Source organism: Pipra filicauda, unplaced genomic scaffold (assembly GCF_003945595.2).
Source record: "Pipra filicauda isolate LSUMZ 115617 unplaced genomic scaffold, ASM394559v2 scaffold1_size10287979_pilon, whole genome shotgun sequence".
In the NCBI taxonomy this organism is placed as follows: domain Eukaryota; kingdom Metazoa; phylum Chordata; class Aves; order Passeriformes; family Pipridae; genus Pipra; species Pipra filicauda.
This window is the reverse complement of record NW_024104310.1, coordinates 2749250-2770047: the sequence shown is the minus strand read 5'-3', so window position 1 is coordinate 2770047 and position 20798 is coordinate 2749250. Positions and strand designations below refer to the sequence as shown.

The window sequence follows — 20798 nt, the reverse complement described above, 5'->3', positions numbered from 1 at the left end:
CAAAAAGCCTCAGAGAGCAGTTACTGAATGGACAACAGCATGAAGAGTATTACTCTCTAGAAATCACTCTGCCTGAAGACATTTCACAAAAACTCAGACTCAGTTAACTTACAGTAGTACTGCCACAGACAGAAAACTCCACTTAAAGATGATACCTCTCTTAAAATAAAGGTAACTCAAACAGAAACTTCAGAGCTGCCACCTTTAACAGACAAGGAAAGTCAGACAACTAGAAAAACTCAGGACTATGAAACTATCACCTTTGTTCTTAGCACCAAATTTCAAAACCTGCTTATGTAACTATTTCTACAGTTCTCCCCTATTTGCTGTGCTTAATACACAGACGGGGAAAACTGATTATACTAAGGAAATAACTAAAGATTTATAAACACTGAAAGTAACAACACACTTCAGAGCCGGGGTCTTCAACAACAACCGCTACCGAGTGTTTTATCTTCAGCAGTAACAGCTAGTGATTGTTTCACCTATCTTGGAAAGTGCTGAGCAAATGATTAAACGATCCCGAAGTTCAAAAAGGTTTAAGTTTCACCCTCCACTGAGACAGCAAAATCGAGCGGGAAACGACAGACTTTTAGCCTCCCAACACGGATTTCCTCACTCTCAGTCGTGCTTCAGAACCGACTTTCGGAGGAACCATCACAATTTTACTTACACCTTACAGACCTCTAAGTACGTCTGAAGGTGCTTCTAGGGTTTTCAAGTAAACCCAAGCGGAACCCCATCCGCTCCCCATCTCTGGGCAGGGGAGGAAGGTCCCGCTCCCCTGAGGCCGGCCGGGCCCGCGCGCGCTCCCGCCGCCGCGCGCCCCCCGCGGCCCCGTCCGGCTCGGCAGCGCCCCCCGGCGGGGCCGCGCGGGCACGGCGCCGCCGCCGGGCCCCGTCTGCGCCTCGCGGCTGCCGCACCAGGCCCGGCCCAGGGACCGACACACAAAATGGCGGCCGCCCCGCGCGGTCACGTGACCCCCTTTGTGCCTTTCGGGCCCCCGCCGAGGGGCCGCCGGCGGCCGCGGGTCGCGCGTGGCGGGCGAGGGGGCTGTGAGGGAGCCCCGGGGGAGGACGCGGTGAGGGGCCCCCGGGATCGGCGCCTTCCCGCCCAGGGTGTCCCCCCCCCTCCCGGCGGGCGGGGAGAGTGGGGAGAAGATGGCGGCCATTTTGTGCTTGCGCAGAGGCGAAGGTGGGGGCCCGGGTGCGGGGGGGATGGTGGGACCCGGCCGAGGGGGGGGGGGTCTCACGTACCGACTCCTCTTCCTTCTCCATGCCCGTGGGCATCTGCGGCACGGCCCGGTTAATGGAGGCATATTCGGCCAAGTCAGGCAGGTCCTCGCAGCGGAAGACGGGCAGCGGCTTGGACGCGTCCAGCGCCCGGGCCCGGAACGACAGTTTGCTCATGTTAGGCGGCGATGGCGGCTCCGGCTGGGAAGGGGGGGGCGACAGCAAGAGCGCTCCGAGCTGAGAGCCGGACCCCGCCGAGCGATCTCATGGAGGGACCGGGGCTCCCCCGGCGGGGCGGGGCGCACTCCGACACGGGGCCCGGCGGCGCCGGCTGGCGCGGCTGGGCTGGGCGCTGGCTCCGCTCCTCCGCCGCTCCGGTTCCGCTCAATACGCCACGGCCAACATGGCGGACATTAAACCTCGACTGGCCGCCTCTTTCAGCCAACCCCAGCGCCACAGCCATTCCCACACTGCATCGCGCAAGGCGCGGGCACGGCGCCGCCCGGGGGGAGCGCGCGCCGCGCGGGCACGGCGGCGCGGGAGCGCGGCGGGCTCCGAGCGGCCGGAACGGGAGCAGGAACGCGGCGGGGATCGGAGCGGCAGCGGGGCAACGGGATCGGGGGCGCAGCCGGGAGTAAAGCGGGGCTTTAATCAGCGTGCGGCACCGCTCCGCTCGCCGAGCCGTGCCGGGGAGCCGCGCTCCGCTCCTGCCGCGGCGAGGAGGTTTGGGCGGCCCCAAATCCTCCACACTGGGGGCAGCGTCCCCGACAGCCGCGCCTGACCCTGACAGCTCCGGGAAACCTGGGCGAGAGAGGCGGGGAATTGCCGACCTCGACCTTTCCGGCCGCTCGGGGGCCGGACCGCAGGACAGCGGCGCCGGGCGCTGAACTCGCCCCGACCCGGTCGCGCTGAGGCGGGATCCGAGCGCGGGGCCGCCCGGGGAGCGCCCCCGCCCCAGGGACCGGCCCCGCACCCGCGGCCCCTCACCCGCACCCGGGCTCGCTCCGTCCCCCCACCGCCGAACCGAGTTCGCATTCGCGCTACATGTAAGAGAAACACGAGCAGCTCCCCGAAAACGAGGAAGAACCGTAAGAACCGGGCGCCCCCACAACCGCATCCCCAACGCTTTTCTTTGAGGCTTTCAGAAACTTGGTCCGGTAGCGCAGCGCAGACACGCGAACTGGTTTAACCCTTGCGTGCATTTATTACCAGTGACCCGCTCAAGCGAGCTCACCCTAGGCAAAGGGTAGAACTCATCTGAGCATGTCTCATTAGGGAAGCTCGTTTACATCCCAGTGAGTCGATTAAATTGATGCGTTACCCGGCGATATGCAGGGGATAGGAAGGCAGAGTCTCCCTGGTCCAAGCGCTGCCTGCACGTGCCGCCCCAGGGCATCCCAGCGCAGCCCCGGGAACGTCAAACTCCGCTCCCGCCAGGCCGGGGCTGGAGCCGCCGAGTTAAGGAACAATCCACCTGCTCATCTATGTTATGTTCTTGCACTAGATAATTCCAGTTCTAAAGTAAACCCCACCTTCTTGAAGTTATGCTTATTTCCATTTTAAAATGTGAGAAAGTTGTGTTTTGATTGAATTCAAGTGCCCCTCCACTTTTAAAGCAACATACTGTAGTTTTGTACTGATATATGAGAATTGGTAGACAGAACTTGTTCTTTATCCCATACTACTCCTGGGAAATAGAACTTTAAGAAATAGGACATAGATATAACAAAAAAAATTTAGGGAAACCTAAGTTTGCTTAGCAATTTTGGAAATCTGATCTCTGTAATAGAAACAAAAGCCATTTTTTAATCTCATCACCTCTTTAATAATAATAATAATAATACCATCCTGAACCTTGAGCAACTACTAGACACTGGATGAAATATTACTACATGCAGTTGTTAGCAGCAGTTTCAAGCCAACTATTTGCATGTGTCTTCCGTGCAGGTCTCCCAAACTGTTTAACTTGCAAGCAGCTTGGCTTCATAACCTCTCTGGGACCAGAAATTCTCTCTGTTTTGCAAATGGGTAATGCAGTGGAAGACAGCTGCTAAGGAGAATGAGACTTGGTTTTTTTAGGAAGGTTTGGGTTTTGTTTGTTGTTGGTTTTGGTTTTTTTTTTAAAGAGAGTGGCATGAACTAAGGAATATCATTGTATTCATTTGTATGTCAGTAGTTACATCAGAACCAAATATTTAAACATTATATCACTTTATACTCTAACTTTAAAGCTTAAAACGCACACTAACTAGAAAATGTAATCTTAAAATAAATTTCCCATAAAACATCTACAGTTTTCCCGGAAATACTAAATAATTTAGTTTATCCAATTAGCAGACAAAAAAAATAAAACACCTCAAAGCAATATGCCATCATAGATTGACTTTGACTTGAAACATTAAATGAAAATGAAACACCTGGCAGCTAAGCAAAAAATAAGGCCATTAAACATAACTCTTCACTTTTGCTGATGAAAGGAAAACAATACATAATGAACATAATTAAAAGCAAAGTATTGGAAATACCCTGAACTGTAAAGAAAGAATAATCAAGTACAAACTTATCCTTAAGTGACCTTTGCATTTCTAACCCTGCCACAGGCTTGAGAAAAGTGCAGAGCAAGCAGAACAGACAATAACATTTGGATACAAAGAGGACAGTATGCATTAAGAAGGAGTGTTGGCCTGAAACTCTTGGACTCATCAGCTTTTAATGTTTTGCTAATAAAATAGATTGTGTTTAAATATTTTGTACCAGAAGATGATTAGTCCTCAAAATTAACTAAATTCAATTGCTAGTAAGATGAAAAGTGTGATATTTGAAAACAATGCAACATCAGCCATAATGTCTGTTCTGTAAAAGGTGGTGACAGGAAAAGGCATAGAACATAAACAGACTGATGTTTCCATTTTACTTTCCTTTCAGTTACAATATTCAGGAGTATTTAGCTTTTTCCATTTTGTAGCTTTTACCAAAATGAACACATTACATCTGTAGACATCAGTGCTGCACTATGACAGCAGTTAATGTAGAATTGGTATGTTTTGCATAATGACCAAAATACTCTTTGCAGGCTGTCAGTAAAAGATCAGTAAGCGTAAACTAATTTGGTGAACCAAAGTGCTGTGTTATCTATTTTAACAATTTAACTGTAAGGTAAAGTAACTGAAATATAATGAATATAACATTTTGAACTGATGGTTTTATGTTTTTTCATTTTGGGAGGTTTTTTTGTGTGTGTGTGTGTGTTTTGGCGTTTTTTGTTGGTTTTTGGTTGTTTGTGTTTTGTTTTGGTGGGTTTTGTTTTTTTTTTTTTGCAAACTGCTGAAATTAGATCTTTAACATTTGGGGCATTTCTTTATGACTTCATTTTTTATGATATGAAACCAATTGAAAGAACTAAATGAAAGCACTTTATATATCAGCTATGTAGCTGGTAAATATAACCATTTAAATATACATTCAGAAGTCCTAAATTCAGACTGAGCATTAGGGGCAAATTTACAACAACTTGCTCCATGCAGCTACAGACAGAGGTCTCTTTTCCTCTCATCTAACTCGTGTTCGTGATGCCCAAAAACTTAACTTGCTATTTTGGTTTGCAGGTTTTCTGTACCATTTGACAAGTTTTTACAAATTTTAGTATTTATTTAGTTTTGCAGCTTAAGGCCTATCTGAGTTAAAGAAAGACTTCCAGTCATTTATTTAAGCATGAATTGTAGTTTTTTGAACATGAGTTTAATATTGTCTCACATTTTAACACCAATCATCATCACAAAAGAGCTGCACATAAAGTCCATGCAGGTTAAATCCCATATCATTTTTGGTGCTTTCTGGAATCAAGCAATTTCATATTATAAGGATATAAAATTCTAGGAGACAGTTGTTCAACATCTAAAAAAATTTTTTTAAAACATTTTTATTCTCCTTTTTTGTATTACAATTTATTTGTATTTTGTATTATGCTAAACTATACACTGACTTTCATATTCATAAATACTTGCAATTTTTAATTTTTGTCATTCTGACTACTTCATACCCTTCTACTAACTCATCATTTATCTATACATAAATTTTGTTGATCTGGGTTTTTTTTATCTCCATAAATGCTAACTATTCTGAACTGATAAGAAAAACGTCACTGATATCTCCACGCACACACATTCAATACTCAAGTATTAAAAAAGGCACATTCTGAAATTACCATATCTGGATAAGCTTTAATGGATTTTTCATGTATATTCCTGTTCTACATTTGGTGGTGATGCTACTGTTCAAATTTACTTCTCAGCTACCTTTCTTGTATATGTTTTACGACACTAGATAGCTATATTCTTTTAAATCATCTCATACTTGGAGTTTGAATTTAAATGAGATAAATGTAGGCAAATATGACACTAGAGGTTCCTCATTATTTTATAAAATGTCACATTACAATAGTAAGTAGATGCATACAGAAATTATCTTAATAGCTGGAAGATTTCAACCATAATGTAACGCACAGTGAATTTCACCTTATTTACTTGTGTCAACTGTCTGTGTTAAAAGAGATAATGGAACTGTCACACATAAACAGTTCAGACACCACACTACAAAACTGGTGTAGAATGACTTTGTGATAACCTCTGCGACTTTTTTGAAACATAATTTAGTGTTTCACAGCTTTGGTATCTCAAAAGAATGGTACAATATATTCATTTAGTTATTTCAGGTGTTCATGGTTGAGATGCAGTAGGTACAAAGCTTATTTGGAGTTCTCTGAATCATAATTTGAAGTAGTGACCAAGTAAATCTCTTCCTCAATTCTTGACTTAATGAAGGGAGATTATATATATGTTAAACAAATTAAATTTTTGTTTCTGGTACATGTACTGCATGGTCAAATCTTTCAGTTACCTTTTATTTTTTGTAGGCACTTTCAGTTTACGCTGCAGAATACCAAGAGATGAGATACTACTGCATTTAATATCGTGTTCCTGTTACTATTCAACAGAATGTAAGTAAGCATAATCCTTTAGATTCCAAAACTGCCAAAAAAAAAAAAATTAAATTTGGAGATACAACAGCCTGGTAAGACAAGAAGCTCGTGCTAAAAATGAGCATGTAACTTTTCCACTACAAGCCCAACAACTGCTATTCTCATGAGCAGTATCTTACTAGAAATGACCAGTAGTGCAGCATTACAGAACCAGCTGTATCCTCAGCATTCAGAACAGAGGCACTGAAGTCGGCCTTCTTGCAACACAGTCCAAAGTTTTAATGCTTTGTCACAAGTGACTGTACCTAAAACTGGATAAGGAATTGCCATGTGATCAATGGGTTTCACATTTTAAAACTACACACAGGAAATCACAAGGCAACAGTATTTTGCAGCAGGTAATGTCAACAGAACCAAGACAGGCTGAAATGAACAGTAGTTCTGTCATTTCTCAGGCTCTCACTTTGTGCTGTGCTGCCTTTGGTAACAATGTTGGTTTAAGACACTGGTCCCTCTCCCTGCTCTGCCACCCGCTCTTTCTCCTCTGTAGCTGCACTGCCCCCTCACTGGTATCGGCACCACTGCTTATGGAGCTGCCCTGAGTACCAGGTGGGAATGCCATCAGATACATTAACAACTCTGACAAAAGCCTAACTGCACATAGCAGAAGAAAAGCCACCCAGAAAGATCCGTGTTGGAATTTATATGTCTCCACTATCTGCAGTTTACGGCCACTGCCCTCTTTCTTCATGTGATCTAGTTTGTGAAAGCTGCAGAATACAACAGTCTGAACAATAAAAGCTGTGCAAAAAGGATTTGAAAATGATACAACTATATATGCAATTTAATACTCACCCAAAATAGTAAAACTGTCATATGCTATATTTTAAAACTTTTGCCTACAAGACTAGTGCCTGAACTAGGCTATAAATGAAGGAGTTCTTATTTGCTTTCAGACTGATTACATATCACTGTGTATGGGTGGGGTGTTATAATTTCAAGTATATATATAACAGGCAATGTTTTTTTCCACAAGTGAAAGGATCTAGATGCCAATTTAATGGTGTAATCTTCTCTGGGGATGTCTCTTCAGTTATACATACTCAAAAGTCAAGTCCAGCATCCTCAGGGAAACTAAGCTGAACCTCAACTTTTTGGATATGCCACTGAGCCATATCTAAAAGAGAAGGAAAATCACTAGCCAGCAATTCTCTTACAGAGAAGACACGAAGTAAAGAGAGCAAAAGCTATAGCCAGATTCCTACTTTTCCAACTATAGCTAAGCTCTTAGAGATAGTGGAGGCACTTGCCTATATAGGAGGACCAGAAAGTGCAAGAGGAATGAATGACTTAGGATTATTATTTTACAGAACTCAACATTTGTCCCAACATCATCACCTGGACAGACAGAGCCCATTTTACCATTCTCTTGCCTAAAATGTATCTGAAAGCACAGAGGGTTTGAGGGAGGTTGTTTTGTACTGTCAGAAAGGAATGAGCTTCCTTCATATGGCTTGTTCCAGAGATTCAAGTTCTTATGTGTCTAGGGAAAACACATTACAGTGGAAGCAGTTATTCTCTTAGATACAGCAGTGGTAATGACACAAATTATGCAGAGACTCTTCTGTATTGAAATTTATTTTTCCCTGTTTAAATTTTAACGGATTCAGAAAAGTTATCCTAAGAATTGCAAGGGTTAAAAGTGATTTATGAGTTTCTCCTTTACGGTTTTATGTTAAAATGTGTAATCCCTCTAAAATACTGTGCTAGACACACCTTGAATTCTTAATTTAGTCATTTTCACCAGCAACTCATTTCACAAAATAATCTTTTAGGATTAAGTAGTAAGACAAAGGGGACCAAAAAAAAAATCCAAAAGTGTCTGACTTTATGCTCTGTTTTTTTTTTTTTTTTTAAATCTTAATCCAAAACATTTTGTGTTCTGACATACAAAACAATAATAATATTAAAATCACAATTTATTAGGTAAACACAATTTGAGCTGGACAGACTGGCTAGACACCTCTTACTTAGGTATGGACTTCTGCAAATATCAGATTATAATACATGAATGATTTCTGAGTCAAGTGAATTTAGTCATATGATTCTGTATTATTTCCAGTAGAAAAGCCGACAGAAGGGCAAAAAACCTTATGCTTTTCTTGCAAAAAACCTCACAACTAAGCAAACAAACAAAACAAAAAAGCAAGCAAACCCACAACCAAAAAAAAAAAAAAAGCCCCACTTTCTCTTGTGAACACAACTCTAATTCAAGAGCTAAGGATAGATTACTTTGATATTCTGCATAGGATAAGGTGAAAGGCTAAAAAAGGAAAACAGAAGTACAGAAATCGTAGTTGTACACAGGTTGAAGACTGTCCTGAGTCTTTCAATTGACCGCTAAGTTAAAAACAAAAAAACCCCACCACAAACACACACCACACCACTAAATAAACTTTAAGCTGCCACAGTGCTCACACCCCAACCCTGGATAAAGGGGTAAACTGGGGACAAGCTACATGCCTTAGCATGACTTTAGAAAGTTTACTTCTATGCTGTTAGTTGCACTGCCCTATGTAAATGCAAATACACAGCAAATTCAATTCAGGGAAAGACATATGCTCTAATGTCCTAATTTTTTACCTTACACTCCCAAGACAGAAATCCTGTCTTCCAAGTCAGTCTATGAAAAATCATTTCAAGTGCTCCAGAGCTTCTGGTTAGTATGATCAAGTATTTTCAGAACTTCAGAACTACGTTGCTGATGTTAAATAACTGTTAAATAACGTTACTATATAAAGCCAATCGTTTTAAATTGCAGTTCCTGAATCAGAATGAAAGTAGTGTATCTGCTTGCCTCAGACAACTGTGGAAAACACTGACTTATACCTAAACAGGAATCAGCCAGGCTTCAGAAGTCTCTTGGTGCAGGAAAGTATACTTGCATCTTGGAATAAAGAGGCATTTCCCAAGGCATATGTTTAGATTTTTTTTTTTTAATGTTAGTGAGACCTCCCTACATACCTAGCATGAGTGAACTCTGAATTTCAGATCAAATTAATACAGTTGTGTCATTAAATACCTAATACAGGCTATACCATCTTTACTTAAGGTAAATACATTTCTCCAAAGAAATGAAAAAAATACAAATAACTCAGCTTTTGGATTTCAAAAGTTTGCAAGAACACAAATATTCTTTCAATTTTAGAAGCGTTTGGTTTTTTTTTTTTTACACAGTGTAGTTTGATTTATACTTCTAAATTAAGCATAAGTGAATGTTCTAGAGATATTGTTTGACTTCTAGGATACAAACTAATCATGATAATATTTATAACCAAACATTTATATATGCACTTCAGAAAGCATAAATTAATAATGCTGTATTAGTGAAAAAAACCCTAATGAATTGAGTTTGACTATAAATATCCAGCAGAGGAGGCTAGATCTGAACACAAATCTGATAAGACTCTTCTGATGTATATATATATTTAAATGATAGCATCGGAGGCATAAAATATGTAAAACTCTGATAGGGTTAATCTGAAGAAAATATATTTTCTGAGGTTTTTGAACATTTAGAGAATGCAAAAAACTTGTGGGAGTTGGGCAGATGTTGAGAGGAAAAGTGTTTTTGTTTAGACGAAAACTTGAAGTCACCCTGAGAAGAAAAATAGAGACATCACATTAGGTTATTTTCTCTGTCATAATGCAGGTGGGAAACCAAGGCTGCTGTGATATAATTGGCATTTTCTTCTCACCCCACCCAGTGAAATCCCCAAATCTTCCGTAAGGGCAACCTGAGAAACACAGCCAAATGGAAAGTGGTTTTCTCAAATCACTTAAGAGTAGAAGCAGGTAAGACTTCCAGCCCCTCGCCCCTGCCTGATAAAGACACTCCACTCTCACTCTCTTATTGAGCAGTGTGTCAGTTTTACAGCCGTTCCACATTCTGCCTGTCTGAGCAAGAGAAGGTGACAGAGCCCTGTCATTGACACAGGGCTCTGTGCACAAGCCTGGTACTGGTCACAAGTGCCAGGTCCACTGAACTTCATCTGATTTATAAGCAACTCAAGAACACAAAAGGATATGACCTAATTAAAAAAAAAAAAAAAAAAAAAAAAAAAAAAAAAAAAAAAAAAAAGGGAGAGCATGTAAGATGGGAAGGAAAACAGTTTCTCACATTAAAGTAGCTCATCTGGAAGTCTGCTTGACTAGAGCTTTCATCCCACAGATTCCTGCAATATCCAATTTTTAGTTTGGAAATACATCCAGAGATTACAAAAGAAACCAGAATACTTTCTTACAGAATCTTCATTCATTATGTGATTATAAATGGATATGGGCTAAACAGAATGTGTATATGCGGAGTCATTAGATGTATTTTTTCCAGCTGTTATCCAGCATGTCTTCTTCTTTAAAAATGCTGATTGTGGCACTTTTACTGAATTGTGAATATACAGTTGCATTGTCTAAAGACATCAAGATATTCTGTATTGTATGGATATCTTTGAGACCATAAGAAATAACTAAAATGTTGGAATGCAGAGCACTTTTAATTAAATGTTAAGCCTTCCTGAGGAAAAAACTCTGAACAAATATATCCAGGTAACATGCCCTGTCTATGCCTGGCATCACAGATGAAAATCTGTCAGATAAAAGGACCCTTTCAAGAAGTTATCCTTTTAGTCATCAGGTTATGGCAGCACCAAGATTCTTTAGTAAACAGATACAGGACCTAAGGGATGCCTGTAATGCCGAAAGGCCCAGATCTGAGCCACCTGGTTTTTTAGCCTGTTTGAACAAACAGGGAAAGCTCACTCTTACTTATGTTAGTGAATATCCAAGACACACACCCTTGTGAAGCCAGGGAGGTCTTGCTTCCATTTAGCAAGTTTCTTAAAGCTCTGAAGAGAAGTGAGGATTAAGAGCTAATTTTTCATCACCTAAATGATGCACAGGTCAGTATTAGCAAACTCAGGGGCATGTGATTTATCTGATTAGATGAGGACATTGACATCTGAACTAGTCATAAGAGGAAGATGGACACTTGATCAGGATACTCAGTGAATTTTAAAATAAGATTTATATCACTGCAGAAATCCAAAATTTAGTTTTTTGGTTCTTTTGTTGTTTAATTGGTTGGTGTCCTTTTGTTGTTTTTTTAAAGCTGTGATTTACTTGACCTGGTTCTTTTCAATGGCTACAATTACAGTTTTAACAATGCTCATCTAAAGGCAGGTGAAAGAGGTTCTACATGAAGTGTTTATGATACAGGGATTCCAATCCACTCAGCAGCACAGCTGACTGTTAATGCAGTGAAGTGGGAGTTAACACCACCTGAACACAGGCCCATTGCATACACATCTAACCATGCACTGTAAGCACAGGTCCCAGATTAATCCAAAATGGAACCTGACCAAAAAAAAAGACTGTTCTGGGAGGAGCAAGTCTGCTCACTGTTCCTCAGGCTTCTTACATTTTACATTTAAACATTACTGAGTAAAATCCATGAGGCAGTCTTGGAAGCAGGGATGAGATCCAGCTCTCTCCTTTCCCTTTTCCTCTGGGAATCCCAGTGCTCAAAGCATTGTAAAAACTAACTCCTCCTTTTTCCTTTCCCCAGCAAAAGTGATCCAGGTTGTCTTCAACAGAGGGTGTTAAGTCAGTGTCCCACCATTTTCAATCATCTGCTCCAAGTCTGAATTCCCATGGACTACGTTTAGAGCTCTTGCTGTTTTTAATGGTACTCAAAACAATACACATTGCATCTGTAACTGTTGTTTTCTGTTGTATAGTATTGTATGGCTCTGAGCATGTACCATCCAGGAGCTTCAGAACAGCATCCCAACTCCCCACACAACTAGTTTAGACTGGGACTCACTTGTTATTTGGCAGTTTCCATCTCTCTGTTGTTTATACTGGGAGATAAGCAGAAAGAATAATTTTTAGCAAACATACTCACTTTCTAAGCACTCTTCTCACCACCAATTTTAGACTCTGGCTATTATCAGTAGAGAATTGATGAACAAACTTTCCTATTAAGGAAATTTGTAGTACTGGTATTATCTTGCTCCTGGACAGTCCAGTGGTAACATGATATACTGGAAATGTGACTTAGCAAAGAGTTTAAAGAGCCCATGGGACCTGAAGCCATTGGTACATGGTCACATGTGTCCCAAGACATATTCTGTTGCTCACAACAGCAAGACAGAAATTCTGTTTCAAAGCACTGACATTCCCCACCCTGTATATTTACTAAAGCATTTAAAATCTAGGATTGTCTCTTCACTACAACATGAATTAACTTCTTGAGCTATTTGATAAGAGAGGAAAAATATGAAGAATGCTAAAAGGTGGATGGATGTGCTAGTCATAGCAGTTCCTCTGGCATATAGGAGGTAGAGCACATTATTTCATAACACTGGCAAGTCATACAAATATCACTCTGGAAGAGGTGTGGAGGGACCTAACTTCCTAGAAGATGAGAGTATGAAGCAGGCACGTAATATATTGTCCTTTGTTCACAGGTGTGAAACAGGTGATAGTTGACGTAAGTTTTAAAATAATTATTCATTGCTATAAATTGACACTGACAAGTTTGATGTGGAGAACTACAGCTAGCAAAGTCATGAAGTAAGAAAGGTGAGAAACAAGACTATGTCATAAGGTGTCAAATGTAAAGATAACCTCCCCCTCCCCTGAAACCCTGTTGAATCAAAGACAATGAATACTTTAGAACCCTCAAAAGGGAACAGACAGGAGTCCCAGGCACCAGGGTGTGTAATCAGCATAGGAAACCAGAGAACACAACGATCTATGAGTGAACTGAGTCCCAAACAGTGCTCTTCTACACCACCAGCACGCTTCTGGGGAACTGTCTTCACATTATTATCATTTAACTTTGGAAGCTGTTTATATCTGCCTCAGATCTACACATCTGCTCTGCTGTGACTGTTTTAGATTGTGACTGTTTCTACTGTGACTGTTAGCTGAGTACATAACACTAGTAATATTGGTAAGAGGAATGTCATGAAGGCACAAAGAACATTTCGGTCGGTCAGGTTGAGTTAAGCTCTTGGAAAAGATTGGTTTACAGTAGGATGCTGTATTTCAATTAGTTTTAAGCCAAGAGAGCCAAATATCTTTGAAAGGGGTCTGGAGTCTATATAGAGTTTCTGGATAAAAGGAAAATGGTATTAGGAGAAAAATACTTTACTTTTGCCATCTTTGAAAGGGAGAGATATATAAGGGAGAAAATTAAGAAACCCATAGAAAAAAAAAAAAGTAAAAGTTCTTCTGCTTTAGGTCCTGGCATTCCACATTTCAGAAGGAGCAGGGTGGGGAAATCACACAATAAATACAGAGCCATCCCTCAGTAATGACTCTTCCAGGCATTTCTGCAGAAGATGCAGGAGGTAAATGAGTTGCTATTTAGCTTTGAGAGGATACAAAATCTTAATCAATTTAATCTTATTGGCAACATATCTGCTGGGAACTATTTCTTATTCAACAATGGCTCAAAAAGGAAGGAGGAGAGATGTGAGGAAACTGCCGAATTGCAAAAGATCGGCACTTCACTCTTCTCACCTTGTGACTTCTTGATAGGAGTGAGAACAGACACTTCGATCAGATGCAGCTTCAAAGTTGCAAAACCATAACCAAAGTTAAGAGTAGCCCCAACTAAAGGGGAGAAAGAAGAGCAAGTGTGAAGCAAGTTGCTAGTCAGCATTCATGTTCTTGCTGACATCACTGAGCTAGAACTGACTCTGAGCAGCAATTCATTCATGGCCTACATGCACAGGCTGCAGTCACAAGAAATCATCACTTTCATGGTCCAGGATGACAAGAGGAGCAGAAGCATGAAATTACCTTCAGTAAGTACCTCAGTTTATCATTTGCTCAGTACTGTTGTCCATGGATGAGCAAACTGAACATTGGTCTACATGATGTAAAAAAAGAAAAGTTGTATCAGAATTAAATAAACCAGTGATTCTCTAAGATTGATAATTATCCTCATAGATTCAACAACAACTAGCACTACTTCCATTGGAATAAACCATGCCCAAAATGCCAACCTTTGACCTAGTGATCAGGTCTCAGAGATGGAAGATGGCCAAAATCCACACTTTTGAAGAGTTCATATCTTGATACTTGTCCTCAAGACCTAAGATTTGTGCGAGGACACCGAAGATGTGATGGTCACGTTGCACTGTCACAGGCCACCAGGACTTTCTGCTCCAGCCAAGAAACCATAAAAGCAGATATTGTCTGATAGAGCAGATGATAAAAGCTGACTGATATAGATGTTAGTTACTGGAAGAAGGTTGCAAGATGTATTTTACCTAAGACAAAAGTAAAATTTATCTTCCTTTAAAGAAAGATAACAAGTAAGAAACCATTGCAGGGATCTGCATAAGATATGTCAGTTTCCATAAAACTAATTATTTTTATGAGCAAACTTTCTTTAAAAATCTAAATGCATTTTTGAAGATTTAAACATTCATGAGAAGTTTAGAGACTGTTTCGAACTGTCTGTTATTTGTCAAATTTATTCTTTTAAAATAATGAAGATACTGAAATGTAAAATAGATGCAAAAGCCCCAAAAATTGTCAGCTTTTATCACTCAAAAATAACAGGCACATGGATTACTTAAAAATGTGTTAAATTTAATGTTAAATTTATTCCTGAACCTGTTGAGTTTCCAATATATGCTCTGATCATAGGCTTGACTATGTCTTCCCACCCATCTTAGAACATTAATCACTTCTGTTTTCTTACACCTAATATGGATGTTAGCAGAAAGCTTCCTAATCCTTTTGCACTTAGAACCGGGGTGATCTGTAGGTTCTGATGAAAGAAAACAACACACATTAACATATATCTATTTATAAATACATGTAAAACGCATGCTCCACTTAGCAATAGGAAAGAAAAAACCCACCCACCTCAGGTGAATCCTCTTTCAATCCGAAGGACTACCTTAGGTTTTCCCTTCTTTACAATCCCACCTTCAAACACAATCCAAACTCCTACAGACCTCAAGAGCAGATTTGCATATGCAAGCACAGGAGCAAGGGAGACCTCTGGGCTTGATTAACCACCGGTGAACGGAACCTTTAACTTCACAACGAGCAAACAATGGACTAGTTGCACAATAAGTGTGTGCCAAAGCCTTCCATATTGGCTGCAAAAAAAATCACTTAAAACCCTTTCATCTGCAGCCACTGTAAAATCATTTTGGGGGTGGGGCCGAAAATCTCATCACTGAGGAAAACGACTCTACGTACAGGATTGAAAAAAAAAAAAAATTAAGCATCAGCTTCATTACACAAACCAGCGAAAGGGTGAGGTCATGCCTGTGCCGGGCCATAGTTCATGCGACACTACAATTTTCCAGAGATACAATTTCATCGTCTTCCTAACTAATCGGAGGTTACTTTTGATACAGAGAAAATAAAAAGATACAATAGATTAAAACGTGCCCCACCTTTCTCCCCCCCCCTCCAGCCCCCTCCCCCTTTAGAGCCAGGGACACGAATTGTTTCGGAGCCCCACAGCGCCACCAGCACAGAGCAATGCAAAACAAAAAAGATCTCCCACCGGGTGACAAAAAAAAAAAAGAAAAGGAAAAAAAAAGGAAAGAGCCTAGAAAAATGCCAAAAATTACAAAATGTCTCCCAAATGTACCTTCTTGGAGGAAAAAGAACAAACAAACAAACCACTCACACACACCGCCAAAAAAGAGCAAACAACCCCACACCAAGACATCTAAATGAAGTGTGGGGAAATAAGAACCTTTATATAACTAATGCTTTAAGCTAATTACCAGAAGAGCGCTAATTTGTAAATAAAAAGGTCACTGTTTAGTAAGAGACACAACTTAATATAAACCCTGTTATGTCCATCTCCACCTTCACCATACCAAGGGCAGTTTTCCCTCCTACTTTAGACCAAAGTAATCCATCAAGAGCCATCACAAATGGCATTGTAAACTCTTTTAGCCACCACCAGACCATACTGTAGCAACATAATGTTCTTCCTTACACACGAGAGCTGCATTATATTTATAAAGACAGTCACATATTTGGTCCCGGATCCGTTTATTACTCGGTAAAGAATTCCCCGCCCCCCCCCCCCCAACAAAAAGCTGGAACCCCAAAAAAACCCAAAACCAAACCAAGTCCATCTGGAAAATATTTAAGTTCTTATACTCTTAAACTGAAGTTAAATTGTTGTTAAGCTTCGCGTGTATAAAATTTTAAAGAGGAAAAAAAACCGACTTCAGTAATTGTCGCTATTAAGGAGACACCGTTGGGTGGGATACACGAGATCAAAGCTATGAAAAATACAAGGCTACGTTTTGTTCATCAACACAACGAAACCCCCCCCCCCAGCACCAGCACAAGCCAAAAACCCGCAGAAACGAATATTTTTGGTTAAAACCACAAACTTACCTTGGGAGAAGGCAGCCCTTGCAAAAGGGCTGTAACAATATGGACTGCATACTCGCTCTCCTACAACCAGCCATCTCCATGCTGCAAAGGGCTCCCCGAACATCCTTAAAATATTTCGCAAACGCAGAAAGTGAGACTTTTCTTTCTTTTTTTTTTTTTTCTTCTCTCTCTTTTTTTTTTTCTTCCCCTCCCCGTCACCCCGCCAGGATCGCCGGGTGAGGAAGGAGGCGGCTTCCCGAGGGTCGGCGGGCGATGCCGGCGGCGGCCGCAGCCGGGGCGGGGGACCCGGTGCCTCCGGGGTCACAACTTTGCCGGGGCCGGCGGCGCCTCGATGGGCTCCGCGGGCAGCGGAGCCCCCGCCCGCTCCCCCCCCTCCGCCGCCGCCTGGAAAAATGCAGTGTGCCATTTTACACCCGCCTCTGGAACACACAGGACCAAAGTCTAGCGCTGGTTTTCGGTGACACTGCAAAACTACGGCTCTCCCCGCGCAACCCCCCGCCTCATCCTCCCCCTCGAAGAGAGAGAGAGAGCAGCCGCCTCTTGAGAATTAATAAAGAAAGACAGCTGGAGAAAATAATTCCGAGACTTCGTCGTTTTCCCTCCGTCCCTCCCCCCGCCCCCGCCCCCACTCCGAACCCCGCAGCAAGTTTGTGCCGCCCGGCGCATCCCTCGGCCCCCCCCGCGGCACCCCCGCACCCCCGCCCGCCGCACTCCGGCAGCCTCGCAGCATCCGAAAGAGCCAGTCATGCCTGGAACAAAATCCATGATTCCTGGAAAGTGGGGAGGCTGGAATCCCAACAAATACTCAATTTACGTACAATTATAAATACCTACCTTGTGAAAGAACTAAATTAACACTAAATTCAACAGATACATCCGTTACGGCAGGAATAGTTTTTCCATAAATACTGTTTTAAAAACCCCTCCTTATACTGACTGACAGAATTCTACCATGCTGCCCACAAACAAAATGGCTGTGGCACCGAGTTTTTTGGTTCCTCCCACTGTGCCTCCCCCTGGCCTCCAGGAAGTGGTAGAAATCCAAAATAAAATCCGCACGAAAAGTACAATACATCAGCCAAACTCCTCACGGTACCGTCAGACAGCAGCGGGAGGGAAGCACATTTACCAACATTGTACTTTCTCGAGGATTTTTATTGTTTTTAAAAGGGCATCAATCACTGGGAATTTACATCACTGTGTAATTTGAACTTCCTGCTTTACATATTTATAAGGTCTTTCACCTATCTTGGCAGGCTTTCAAATTAAGTGGGTTGGGAAATTTGATGCTGTGGCTCTAGTTTGCGAGCTGAGTCAGGTAGTCACTGCTGTAGCTGGGCTCTGAAAACACGGGTAAATTCTAACACCTTCGCTGTTCAGCACAAGATAAAATTACCCCCCCCCCAACATATCACAGTCTCATAAGTGAGCATGTAGGCACAGAGAGGCCCCTGGAGTGAGGATTCTCAGCGGTAACTGAAATTTAGGCCTCTTGCAAATAAATACACAATTTGTAATATTTATAATTTTGCATCTGTGGTTCACTGTAGTCTGCCTTAACCATGATTTCTGTGGAAATTATCTTGGGTTTTCTCTTATTATGACCCTGTTTCATACCTTTAACTTTTTTGATGTTTACCTTAAAATGAAAATAAACAGGAAAATATAGCGTATTTATGTTAGAGGTTATGACAAAAATGTTGATATGTGGTCCTCTATCTGATCCACCAGTCTTGCCAGGCAATAGCACAGCTCCTCTTGGCTGCTGCCTCATGGGCTCCGAAGGGCCTGATTCATTTCCCGTGAGAGTCCTTTTCCTGCCTTTAGGAGGAGTTACAAAGGAGACAGGCTGTCAGACCTGCTGAGCCTGATCTAGCCCCATATTAAAAGAAATAATATTCCCATCTACTGCTGTTTAAACCTTTTTCAGAGCCGCTGAAAAAACAGTGAAATTGGTGATGTTTTTGCTGAACCACCTCATATTTCTAAGACTTAGATTAAAAAAAAAAAACTGCGAAGAACTTTGAATGGCAAATTTTGCCATTGTTATAATTTATTTGTATTATCATGTTATCTAGCAACCTTAATCCTGGACTATGATTATGGTGATATATTGTATAGAAATATAGGGCAAAAAGATAATTCCTGCCCTGAAGAGCTCAAAAGTGTAAGACAAAAGACAGCAGATGGCTACAGACAGATGAGGGAAACAATGAGACTGTATTGATCAGCCAGTAAGGCACAGTTTGTGACACACCATCAGCAGAACTCTTGTTTCTGTGTGTACTTCATGGCAAAGAAGACATAAGGTTGGATTTGATGAAAAAAATTAATCGGTTTTGTGGCTGTTGAAAGAAAACTCCAGCAAGAAGGACAGCATGGAAGAAAGCACAAAGATATTTGAAAAAGCAGCAGGTGAACTACAGAAGCCTAATCAAATTGTCATTAATTTTTTTTTTTGTAGTGACAGAAAATAGATAAGGAGGAAGTAGGCTATTGAGAGCATTGAAAATACAGATGCAAAGCTCATGTTTGATACAAGAGAGGCAATGAAAGGATCCAAAAGGCATGGTAGAAAGATCATAAGCAGGCCTGCTAGCAGTTAACAAGCCCTAGGAAAAAAAAGCGGACAGTAGTTCACATTATGTGGGCCTAAAGAGATGTAGCATGCTTTTTAAAAGTGTTGTTCTTAACCATGACTTTGGGGGGTACGTGTAGAGTATCTGCACCTCCGTCCTAACTTGCATTTAGTGAATTCATAAGGACTACTCCTGGTGGTAGTGTTTATTATATGAACACCTTATTACTAAAGCGTCGCCTCAAAGTTGTTAATGTGAGTGGATAAGCACACAGGAAAATTGGGGTCAGAATAACCACACACACTGGGAAAGTTCCTCCTCCTATCACCTGGTTTTGGAGAAACCTTCATCTACCTGCAGTATTCCACGGCTTACTGTGTGTCTTACGCTAGCACAGGTGTGCCAGAACCCTCCGATATTTGGAGGAGGAGGCAGAAAGGGCTCCACTTTAGGGCACAGCTACATCCAGGAGAGCAAACCATGCTTTGGAAGAATATGGTCTCATAGTTCATAGCCCTCTCAGGGCATTAATATGTTGCTGTAGGTTTTTAAAGACTTTTTTCTTCATTTTCCACGTTCTGTAGTGGCATTACAGCAACAGCAGGCACATATTTTCAAGTTCTTTTTCGCACAAAATACCTTAGGTACCTTTGTATTCACTACAAGGATCTTAAGTATGTTGGCTGACCATGCTATACCTTGGGACTAAACACTGCACAGTAAATAACCTCAGATGAGCTAAGCCTTGGTGAACGCTTGTGGAATTATTGTGGTGTGGCAAATGTGAAAGAATTTGACTGGATTCTTTTGTTGCAGGCTAAACTAAACTGAATGAAACGTCCTTCAGATTTGAGGCTTGCTAGTTCTGTAGATAAGCTGATGTATGGTAACTGTTTAAACCACGGTAATATTTGATCAGTTTTAACTGAAAATAGTGTATATCAAATGGTAAATGTTAAGAATTGAGATTGGGATTGAAATACACATTGTGACTTTTTTTTAAAAGCTGAATAAGTGTTCCAAGGAAAGCCGAACAATATGTTCTCATACTTTAAGAATAACCCTCACTTGACTTGATGTCAAAATTCCCCAAATTTCTTACAGTTCAGAGTAATGCCAAAGAGCACCATCATCCATTCTGTACTCTTTTTTTTTTTTTAGAAGATTTATCCAATGTTTGGTGTGAATGTCTGTCTTGAGACTTTGTTCAAAAACAGGGAAATAGAATATCTGTATAGGAACAAGGAAACAAATGAGCTATATTTTAGGATTTAGACTAATACAAAAAAAAGTGGCTAAACCTGATAACATTCAAATAACAGCTTCTTACTGAAATTAGTGAAACCACTTTTTACATTTAGCTTGCATTATAATTGCTTTTATCATCCTTTATCTTTCATTTTCATTAATCTTTTTCTTGCCTGTAAAGATATAACTCTATTGCCATATTTTCCAAGTAACTCTCTGCCTCTACACTTGTAATAAAAAAATTACACTGATCTTCTTTTGACAATGTTTTCTTGATGTCTTTAGAAAGTGAATTACCAGTCCTGT

General features: G+C 41.3%; 1 protein-coding gene across 6 annotated transcripts in view; it reads right to left on the bottom strand.

The window, feature by feature from the left end:
• EPC1 (enhancer of polycomb homolog 1) overlaps positions 1–17604 on the bottom strand; it is a 64790-nt gene extending 47186 nt beyond the window's left edge. For 2 of the 6 annotated variants that reach the window (XM_027717412.2, XM_027717411.2), the window contains exon 1: positions 1257–1692. In XM_027717412.2, coding sequence (XP_027573213.1) covers positions 1257–1409 — 153 coding nt within the window. In that variant the 5' untranslated portion in view covers positions 1410–1692. Of the gene's footprint in view, positions 1–1256; positions 1695–16665; positions 16770–17499 lie in introns of those variants that run through there. The other 4 variants (XM_027717414.2, XM_027717410.2, XM_039380653.1 and 1 more) reach the window with 4 other exon arrangements.
• Positions 17605–20798: the final 3194 nt, after the last annotated feature.